An 11,708-nucleotide genomic window follows, 5' to 3' on the forward strand; every position below is an offset into this window, starting at 1 on the left:
GTCATTTAAGATCGAGAAGTTAGACGGTCCACTTAAATCGTTTGTAACACTCCAACTGTGTAAACTAGAAAACAAGTGTTACACAGCATATGAAATCAGGGAGTGTGTGCTACAATTGGTGTTGTAGACACCTGTGACATTCAGATCCTCAGATCAGATTTGATTGATGTAATGTCCGTCCAAAGCTGTCTGGTTGTGCTTATTCATATGATCAAGTGTCGAAAAACATTTATAAACCGGGTGATTTAAGCCTTAATGCTGATTCTGGCTCTGGTGTGTAAGATCACGAATCACGGGTTTAACAAATTCGCTTTTTACTGATTCCATCACATAACTTGTTTTTGTAAACAATACATAATTGTAATATGGCATCTGTACTGTTTATGGTACATAGCCAAAAAATACCATGTTTAAGGGCTGATTTCAGGCACTTTGTGTTGTATCATATGGAATCATATGTATCATATCGAATGCATAAGAACAACACTTAAACTGTGGTATATTTACCATATATTAAATGCATTCACTGACTATTCCATACTCGTGAATTGTGATTTCTGCTTTCTGTGATATGTTCGTGTTATTGATATAATCCAGGCTTGCACACATTTAGAGTGCATTCCAATAAGTTTATTCTGTAAAAGTATTGTCAGTAAACAGCAAAAAACAGTTAACATTGAACTACAAACCTTTAAAATGTAAAACCTGTTCTAATTATGAGCATGAACAAAGATTGAAATGTATAAACAGAAATCGCACAGTGTTATAATCAGATATCATCAAAAAATAAATAGAATATATTTTTCATAAAGACAGTAATAGGAAATAAAAAAGGCAGCTGGGCAGAAAACACTATTTTCTAGCATGCCCGATGCTAAACTTACACCAAAGACTAAAGCTGCATTCCTGACAACTGGAAACTCTGAAAATACGACCTGTTGTGAGCACATTCATGTGCTCTGAACTCATAGAGAACACTTATTGGCAACAGACAAACAATCACATTCAATTAACAGTCAGTCATAAGCTTAAGTACAGCTGTCTTGCTTGTAAACAATTATGCATTGGTTTTAATAAAGAGAGGTGAAAATTCTGTTATCAAGACAATTTCCTTAATAGGTAATGTCACAGTACAATGTCAGTGGTCAGAGCAAAAGGATGATACTCAATTTTTACTTTTGTAATTAAGTTGGAGGGCAGTTAAAAAATTTTTTTTCAGAGTTCCCAACATCCCATAAATGCAGCATAACCTAAGGATAACCCATACATAAGGTCTGAGAAGGTGTTTCACAAACATGATTGTGTTGTGTTTTTGTCTCAGATTTGCTGTACAAGTGGAAGAAGTGTGAATGGAAAAACAGCAGGTAGTAGGAAACCTTGAAAAAAGAACTAGGTAGCTGTGTACAACAGTTAAGCATGCAACTATAAAAAGCTTTTAAAATATAACCATTGACACACGTTAAAACAGATTCCGCTTCCCACAGAAAGATGAGGGTAGTGTCCCAAATGGAACCCTATTACCTATATAGTGCACTACTTTTGAGGAAAAAATATTTCACTACGTTGTAAATACAGTAGGGTGCCATTTATGCCGCAGATTAGTTGTTACCTAGATCAGTCAGGTAGAATACTGGCCCTATACTCTATAGCGCAAAGTGCAGTTTAAAGAGTTACAATATGTAACTCAGCTTGTGCACAACACTTGTTACATTTATCAACCTTTTTGTCCCATTCATCATTTGCAGGTTACATTTAGTTGTGATTGATATGGATTGTCTTATACCAACCAAACTGCACTGGTAACCTTCCCAAAATTCACAGGTTTTCCAAGAAAATCCTGTTTTCAGATCCCTAGATTTTGTGTTTACTCCTTCCTGATTTCATTATTTCTTTTGAACCAGAGGAAACCCTATGAATTTTGGAGAATACCCCCAATCCAGAATTAGCTAGCCCATTTCCTAAACCATTATTTTAGAAAAGCAAATTCCAAAATACAATTAATTTCATTACAACACTGCAATACCCAACATGTATCAATCATCATAGACTTTTGGAGAGTATATTATTTTTACAATGTTGTATATGTTTAGCTGAATGATATCATTAATGGATTTATCAGATAGTGGCAGCTATGTCAATATAAATATCCATTTATGGCTATATTACAAACATCTCATTTTGATTTAGAACAGACTTGAACTTACATAGAGATGACCAGCTAGCTCAGTGTTGACCTTTACAATGTCCACAATGAGTTAATTAGTTAAAGAGTTGTTAATAAAATTGCTTTATTTATATTTAAAGCACTATGTGGTTTGGCACCCAAATATTTGTCAATTATGCTTTCATGGGTATGCCCAGTCAGTCCCTAAGATCTTAAACTGGCCTTTCAGTTCCAAAAGACAGAAACAAAATAGTTGAGGTTACTTCATTCACAGTGGTTCTGGCCTTTGGAACAGCCTGCCAGGTAATCTAGGGTGTCAGAAACTAACACTTTTAAGAAACACTAGTAATATATATTTGATTTATTCTAGTCTTGGCTGCATTGGTCTTTCATCCACTGTTATTTTACTGTTGTTTTACTATTTTAATGCATTTCAAGTCTTTTTTTATACATTTCTCTTGACTCTTTATATTTCTATTGAAATATTTCAGAGTAAGCTCCTCACTTTTTAGAATCGAATTCAATAAGCTCTGTGAAATGCATTCGTTGTAAGAAATATGCTATATAAATACATGTTGTTTTTATTGAATTATTTCCTGTAGTTGTCCACAGGACCCTGTCTCATCAACTGGTTCTGGACGAAAAGGGTCAACAGTCTTTAAGTGAAAAATATACTATAAAATAATGAAAATACATATACATAAGCTTTATCTAACGTAACACAGGAAGTGCTTTACCGTAATAGTGCTGTCTGAATGATAAGAGATACAAGATATACAAGATGTCAAACGTTTTTTTACCCTGCCCCCTAGTATGTGTGTATTGACTATTAATGTCTGCACTATTTTCACCGAAATGCAACATAGTAGATCTGTTTATGAGATTTGTGTGGCAAGCCCAATACAGGTAATGATAGAAATGTCCCTTGGTGATAATAGGCCTAACCCTAACCCATTTCCATATCAGATGAAAGACAGAATCAGTTGAACAGTTTTAGAGGTATTAAACTTGCTTTATTGATTATTAAAGCACTGCATGATCTGGCACCCAAATATGTGTTGAATATGCTTCTTTGTGTATTTGCCCAGTCGCTCCCTCAGATCTTCTGGTACTTGCCTTTTAGTTGTTCTAGAGGTTAAACCAAAACCTTTGTTGAGTCTGCTTCAGTCACTATGGTCAGGGCCTTTGGAAGAGCCAGGAAAGTGATCTGAGGTGTCAGATGCTTTTAACACTTTTAAGAAAGACCTACCTTTTTAGACCTGCTTTTTGACAAGGGTACCTTTTAGTTGTCTTACTTATATTTAACAATTTTATTGATTTTATATTATATTGTATTTATTCTATGGTCTGCTCTGTTAAGTCTTTCATTCACTGTTAAATGTTGTTTTGTCTTGTCTTAATACATGTTGTATGTATGTCTCACTTCTTAATTTCATATATTTATTATATTATTTTATATTTCCATTTAAATAGTTTTACCCTTTTCACCTTTTATAATTTTAGAAATATGCTATATAAATACATTTTCTTTTGATTCAATTATTTCCTTTCATCTGCAGTCGTCCACAGTACCTAATGTTCTTCTCTCATCAACTGGTTCTGGAAAAGAAGGGAAAATACTTTTTAAGTGAAAAATATACTATAAAAGTATTACATAACATACACAAATGCTTCATCTAATGTGTCACAGAAGGTTTTATAACAGACTTGTTTGAATGATAAGACATGTCCAAGATGTCGAACAGAATTAAACAAATATTTGTCCACCATATTCCATACTCACTGGATATACAATATATGCAACATTTTCAAAACAAATAAAACATAAAACATTTCGTAATCAAGTCTATTATTGTACCCCATCCTTTTTAAGAAAGGGGTACATTTTTAAATCTGCTCTTACCGAACAGCAACTAGGGTAAAATGTGTTACAACAACATATTGTTTGAATCTCTCACCTGGCTGAGAGATTAAAAACCTTTTAGTTATGACCAGATGCAAGCTATCTGCCACTCAGTAAGGATTCAGGGGCATCCAGATTTCTATACATTCACCATCAGTATTTTAATGCCGTATATTCTGCCTAAGTCTACATTGGAGTTAACCTATCTCTAATTGAAATGTAAATAAACTATGATTAGGGATGGTGCTTATATCTGTACTATTAATACATCATTCATTTCTTGTTTGTGTCAGTGTCACCAACGCAAACATATCTGGGACCATCTACCAGGGTTTGGGTCCATTCAAGCAGTAAACTTTAATTCAGACTCCATTTTTTAACATCTTCTGAATAAAACGAAGTTAAAATCTATTTAGAAGAGTTTTGACTGTGACTGACATCCATTTGATTTGTCCCCAACCCTGACTTCCTCCGGGGGCACACCTTGCTGTCGGAGAGGTTCTGGATAATGTCGTTATTTGGGTCTCCCCCCTCTGATCCACTCTTCCGATCCTCCTCTTTCCCATCCTTCTCCAGATCATCGTCTCCAGATGAGATCCTTGACAGCTTAGAAGACTTCTGGCACAAACACACAGACAGATCAACACTCACCAACTAGACTTGATCAGGTACTCTACAGCTATGTCAACTATTATTTGAATAAATCTCACAGATTTTAGTGAGTCAACATCTGAACCCTGATCAGGTACCAGTGTAGGGTCTCTGACTCAATTACTTAAATGTACAGTAATGACTACATTGTACTTTATTTTACCAGGCTGGTCAATTAAGAACAAATTCCTATTTCTGAAATGTTAGTGGTTAATGGTGTTTCTATCATTTCATCAGCATTCCATCTGATATCTGCTCCATCTGTTAGAGTAACATAATGCGATAACATCTGCTCCATTTGTTAGAGTAACATAAGGTGATAACATCTGCTTCATCTGTTAGAGTAACATAATGCGATAACATCTGCTTCATCTGTTAGGGTAACATAATGTGATAACATCTGCTTCATCTGTTAGAGTAACATAATGCGATAACATCCGCTCCATCTGTTAGAGTAACATAATGCGATAACATCTGCTCCATCTGTTAGAGTAACATAATGTGATAACGTCTGCTTCATCTGTTAGAGTAACATAATGTGATAACATCTGCTCCAACTGTTAGAGTAACATAAGGCGATAACATCTGCTTCATCTGTTAGAGTAACATAAGGTGATAACATCTGCTCCATTTGTTAGAGTAACATAATGTGATAACATCTGCTTCATCTGTTAGAGTAACATAATGCGATAACATCTGCTCCATGTGTTAGAGTAACATAATGCGATAACATCTGCTCCATGTGTTAGAGTAACATAATGTGATAACATCTGCTCCATCTGTTAGAGTAACATAAGGTGATAACATCTGCTTCATCTGTTAGAGTAACATAATGTGATAACATCTGCTCCAACTGTTAGAGTAACATAAGGCGATAACATCTGCTTCATCTGTTAGAGTAACATAATGTGATAACATCTGCTCCATCTGTTAGAGTAACATAAGGTGATAACATCTGCTTCATCTGTTAGAGTAACATAATGTGATAACATCTGCTCCATCTGTTAGAGTAACATAACGCAATAACAACTGCTCCATCTGTTAGAATAACATAATGTGATAACATCGGCTTCATCTGTAAGAGTAACATAATGTGATAACATCAGCTTCATCTGTTAGAGTAACATAATGTGATAATATTTGCTATTCATGACCTTGTAAGCCTTTGGTCACTACAGTAACTCATTTAAACTGTTTCTGTTTAACAACCTTCCTAACTGCAGTGCACATATAGCCAATAAGGAACAGCTCAAAAGTTATATCTGCTTAAACAAAACAGCTGCATTTCCACTGAGAAAAATAAATTAAATAAAAGCATATCCAGTGCCTGGAAGGACTAATGCAATGAAATGGGATTTTCTGTAATGTAAGCATGAGTTAACCTATTACAGTTTGAAAGACTGAGGTTGGTCTTCTGGAATTCTACAAATGCATTGTCTAATGTGCGTAATAGAGCACAGTTGCTAGGCAACACTGGTTGCTAAGTGAGGGCAGGGTGGAGGGGGCAGTGGCTGACTTTTTTCAACCTAATACTAAATCTACACTCCAGTAGCTTGCATAACTACAATAACCTTGCCTCTATATCAGCTTAGAGGCCTAATGTTATTCTTATGCATAAAAAACCATTAAAATAAACAATTAGAATTGCATCCCTTCCAGATGACTCCGTAATCCGTCTTCTTAAAGATATACTGGCGACTTGGAATAGAATATAACTGTAGGCTATAACATGGGTAGTGATGTGATTTTGTAAGCATCTGTAACTTTTCTCCCCACTGCTAGTCTGTACATACACATCTGCACTCTGACCTTTAACTTCTAATCAGCACAAGAGACAGATCTACACAGTGTAACGTGGCCTCTTCTTAACTTGTCATATGCTTAATTTAGCTGACACAACCAAACAGGTGGAAACAGACTCCGGGTTGAAAGGCATCCATCATATTACTTTGACCTTGTCCGTGTTTTCAGGTCAGTGCAGATGAAAGGGAGATAGCAAGTAGTGGAAGCCTCTTTAGAGTTATTACATGCATCCACAAGTAAGATACACAGAGGCACAATATCTGCACAGTGTCTGTTTTTGTAGTGCTATATAGGGTACAGGTTAACAGCGCACAATCCTGTTAATGAAAAGCACTACACCTGGATACCAAACAGATTTATAGTTCTACTGAAGGAAATCTGAAAGTACTGATCAAGTGTACGTAAATACAAGCGCTGATAGTCTAGACAAAAATAACAATCTGCCGAAATTAAAAGGAACAATTTCATCTAAACTCATATATGGCTGAAATTCCCCTTACCTTGGGTTGTGTTTCAAGGCCCATGGTGTCATATTTTACAAGCTTTTCTCATGGTGAAGTAAGTAGAATTTACCCAAATATGATTTTATGTCAAACTATCCCTTTAACAATAGATAAATAAAGAAACAACCCTAAGACCCATTGTAACTCCGGGGGTGCAGGCTTGTTCTTGGCCCAACAAAAACCATTAAAACAATTCCCCGTCTTGCCAGTGAATTGGGTGTTTCAGAGCAAGGCCAATTTTCTCTCAAACCCAAGTTTCCTTATTACTACAGGTTAACAAGTCACTAACACAATAAAAGCATGAAAAGCTATCAGCCTTTTAGACAATCAGCATTCACAGTTTGAACCACCCTGTTCATAATGCATCTTAAGAGACAGTATATTCTGATAGCTACATTGAGATAACGCGCACCTTAAAGGAGGCAGTCTTTTTCCGTTTCGACCCCGGTTTTTCATCCTTCCGTTTGCCTTTGTCATCTTCGACTTCCTCTATGAAATCTCCCTCCTCTCCTTCACTGCTTCCATCGGCCACATTTCCACCTTGTCCCTCCGTCTCGGACAAACTCTGCTGCTGGATGGCCTGGAGATAGAACAGAGTAAAGTACAGTAAGCCATAATACCAACGGAATAGTTTACAGAACAACAGATGTACCTTGGCTTCATAATCACATGAGAATACATGTTTATATCTGAGTGTATTGTTGATGGCTTTTTAAATGATGAGCATCCTAGTCAAACTGCATTACTTGCGTTATTACCGGCCAATCGATAAAATGGACTGAGTGCGACCGACCTGATAGCCAGTGAATTTGACTCCTGCGTTGTTCTCAATCTCCCACAGACCCTCGTTAAACCCTTTTCTCTTGTTGGACTTGCCAAACTTGTCCTTGTACTCATTGTATGGCAGGAGATCCTTGGGGCCCAGGAATGCACTGTGGCAGGATGAAGACGGTGAGAGGTAAGGCCAAAATGCTGCAACCACTAACAACTGTTCCTTGTTACAAAGCAAATGTCATGCACACTTACACAGTCCACTTACTACTGTCTTGCGATGTCACAGTTAGAATGACTATCACTACGGTGTGTGTACGAACAGTACTATATACATAAATAGTTTTCTATTTACACCTGTATTGGGAACGTTGCTCCTGAAAGCAGGCAAATGGGAATTCAATTATTTAGGGGACACTGACTTCAAACGATACAAATCAGTTTGTCTGTGTTCTAGATTGTTAGACAGCTAGCCGCTTGTCAACGGTGGTAAGAGTCCTTTGATTTCCCTATGTGACTGCTCACGTGACATTCATTCACATCCAGTGATCCCGTCTATCAAAATGAAGAGAACCTAAGGGAGTATCTGTAGCGTTAGTGTTCCATGTTACCTCGCAAAAGTTAAGGCTTGAAGGTAGACAATGTTAATGCTTACCTGCTTAGGCTGTCACAAAATGTATAGCATGTATGAACAAAACTTTCACAGTGTAAATAGGCCCTAAGACAGTGTTAAATTATTTAAAGTAAACATTCATTTGCTGATAATAACAGTATAATGTTATTATTGTTTAATCACACTACATAGGCCCTCAGAATGATTTTGGTGATCTGCCAATAAATAAAATAAGATGGTGATACAAAATTGAAAAGAAAGATCAACCCCTACGACACATACAGTTGAGGCTATACAATCCAAGTAGTGCTACTACCCCCTAAGGGGCTCTGGTCAGTGGGAGTGCAAAACAGAGAATACTTGATTCTTTTTGACAGCATCGTTGGAAGCATATGATAGTGTATTGACATACGTTTCATGCGTGCCGAAGAAAAAGATGGGATATTTATTAGCCGGGGGCTTGACGGCTCCCTCTGGAAGTTCATCAATCTAATTGAGAGAGGGAGAGAGGAACACACATGCATCGGTTCAGTAAATTAACTTAATCTAAAAATGAACATGTGGGTACGTCTGAACTGCACCGCTGATAGCCAAACTTTGTTGTCACCATACTCTCAGTAAACACGAATATCTCGAATGCTACATTACTTTAACACATTCATTTAATATGGCATTCCAAACAGAAACCGAAGTGTAAAATATATCTGTATTTGGAAAAAAAATGTGTAACTGTGTAATAGCAAAGCTTATAATTAAATGTGAAAGGCCTTGCCCTTGTCTTTTATTCACCTTAGTTCTTACTGAAAAGGGCTCATCCGCTTTCCTCAGGTCTAGTCCATGCGCAGTTTGATATCAAGGTAGCTCGACTGGTGTATACAGCATATTATTAATCTTTACGCCTACGAAACCACATTACATTTATGGGATTTTGTGGAATGGGTTAGATTAAAAAAACGCAAAAAGAAGAAACGGATTAAAAAATAGAAGTGATCCATAATGCCTTCATTTCCTGAACACATGGTAAATAACGATATGTCGACGTGAGAATTACGCTTTTTGCCAGCAGTGTATTAACATAGTAAGTTACAAAATGTAAATGTGAAGGTAGGAGCACTGTAAATTAACCACTTTGCTGCAAAAGACAAACACGCATTGTAAAGGTGGCAAGAGCACTATCGCATCTATACCAAAGCATCGGCTGTATTGTCTCAGGCAACCCCGCCTCCCTTCTTTTCAGCTCGGCTGCATCACCTACTCACCCTCGCCGGCCAGTGTGGGTATCCCTTCATCTTCGCAAAAACCAAATCTCCTGCCTTGTACTCCCGCGGCCGTGGACGAGCCATAATGACCGTGTAGTTTTAGTATACTCCAATTTGAGATTATATCGGTATTTTAGTTCCCTTCGGCCCTCAACAGAGAGGGAAATTATCGGCCATCAATGTTTTGATAGCAAGACTGCAGTTTACACGGAAATAAATAATTAAAGCAAAGGATAAGGCCTGGAAACGGTGCCTCACGCACAAAAATGTGTGTAGATCAGAGCAAGAATACGGTTGCAAACCTAAATCCCAACGTCGAGAAGCTGTCACTGTTATCCAAAGTATATGGTAATAAATTAAAAAAATATCGTAATCGTGAATATGATCATTTGATAAGTACAATAGTAACAATATGCACTATAGTCCAAATTACTCCTGAAATTGACACCCAATTTGGGTAATTCGAAACATGACAAATAACCCAACACTGATCTGGTAGACCACACAGGCGACATTTTTTTAAATTTAAAACTAAAAACTATGGGGCCATATTGCAAACAATAGAAGACGTTTAATATTCAATCATTAGCCTATTACATTTGTTGATGTACTGTACTTATGTTTAGCAAGACCCTGTGCCCTTACCTGGACCTTCCATATTACCCTATGTTAACATCAATAGGCCTTAGCTATTTCTTTGTCCGGCAACACATCTCTATTGGCCTGTCAAAATACAGTAGACCTACTCTGCAAAAGTCTTATGAATCTGAGAAACTTGCTTAAAGCATTTTATCTGGGCAGTAAGTGTTAATTTGCTCGTTACAATAATATTGCAATCAAGAAGCAGAGGCGTCGCCTGCAGTCCAGACCTATCACCCATTGAAAACATTTGGCGTATAAAAATATGACAAAGGAGACCCTGAACTGTTGAGCAACTGAAATCCTATTTCAAGCAAGAATGAGAATACATTTCACTTTCAAAACTACAGCAATTGGTCTCTTGTTAAAAGAAGAGGTGATGCAACATAGTGGTAAACATGCCCCTGTCCCAAATGTTTTGAAACGTGTTGCTGGCATCAAATTCAAAATGGGCATGTACCCCCCCCCCTCCAAAAAAAAAATGACATGTTGTCTTTGTGCAATTTTCTGTTAAATATAGGGATAAATGATTTGTACATCATTGCATTCTGTTTTTATTTGCATTCTATTCAGCATCCCTACGAGTTCTGTAGATATTCAGAACAAAATATTATTTCCACATATTTAGCAGCCTACATTTAAAATAATATGTAAACAATATTCAAGACCTAAGAAGAAAATCAGAATAATTCCATGTGTTGATATGTTTCAACCAGAAGATGGTAGTAAAACCCAAGCAATGCCAAAGGACCAAGCCCTCATCCACATCAAGGGGGCGTCCCAAATGATGTAGGGTCAATTTCCTGGACTGAGAAAAGGCTTAGTCCAGGACTAGCCCTAACATGTTTCTCCATGTCTAATGCCACATTTCTGGAAAATCATTTTGGCCTGATCTTCGTTTGGAAAGTAAGCAGTAGAAAACAGCAGGTGCAGTAATACATTTTGCGATGTGCATCAGTAGATTTCCTCATAAGTCAGTCATTCACAATCACACGTTTAGCCATATCAGCTATCACTTTCTATATCTGTAGTTTGACTAGTCCAACAATTCACAACCATTTATTTCCGGGGATCACGAAATCACAGGCAAAAGCTCTGGAAGACCGCTATTTGCAGAGTCACATCTTTTTTTTTAAACATAGAATATATAGCAGCAATTTAGCATCTGTTCATCAGGGAAAACCATATTGTATTAATGTAATCAATGTGCATTGCCAAATGTATGTAAAAAAAATTCTCAACCCCATGGCAAAATAGGTTGAATTGTAGTAAATCTGTTCCAACATTTAACAAAGATATGTATCCATGCCCCATAGCTAAACTAGTCTTATAAATTATGTAGTATCTTTACCCTATAATGTAGCTAAGCTATTTTTTATAAAATTGTGCAAGATTGATCTCT

At 36.8% G+C, this 11,708-nt stretch overlaps 1 protein-coding gene across 4 annotated transcripts; it reads right to left on the minus strand.

Moving 5' to 3' along the window:
* Positions 1-617: 617 nt before the first annotated feature.
* On the minus strand, positions 618-9,955 carry hdgfl3 (HDGF like 3). 4 transcript variants are annotated; one of them, XM_034295136.1, is made up of 6 exons: positions 9,668-9,951; positions 8,821-8,897; positions 7,818-7,956; positions 7,437-7,604; positions 4,506-4,682; positions 618-3,763 (listed from the first exon to the last, which is right to left on the minus strand). In XM_034295136.1, exons 1-6 carry the CDS (start codon positions 9,749-9,751, stop codon positions 3,737-3,739), a joined length of 672 nt encoding a protein of 223 aa, XP_034151027.1. In that variant the 5' UTR covers positions 9,752-9,951; the 3' UTR covers positions 618-3,736.
* Positions 9,956-11,708: the final 1,753 nt, after the last annotated feature.

Source organism: Esox lucius, chromosome 2, assembly GCF_011004845.1.
Source record: "Esox lucius isolate fEsoLuc1 chromosome 2, fEsoLuc1.pri, whole genome shotgun sequence".
NCBI lineage: Eukaryota > Metazoa > Chordata > Actinopteri > Esociformes > Esocidae > Esox > Esox lucius.

Excerpts from the sequence above, each read along its gene's own strand:
- hdgfl3 (XM_029123247.2), bottom strand. The coding sequence starts at position 9,751 with ATGGCTCGTCCACGGCCGCGGGAGTACAAGGCAGGAGATTTGGTTTTT. Across the intron at positions 8,898-9,667 it reads ACCCACACTGGCCGGCGAGG|ATTGATGAACTTCCAGAGGG; the intron begins GTGAGTAGGTGA and ends TCTCTCAATTAG. Across the intron at positions 7,957-8,820 it reads TTCTTCGGCACGCATGAAAC|TGCATTCCTGGGCCCCAAGG; the intron begins GTATGTCAATAC and ends ATCCTGCCACAG.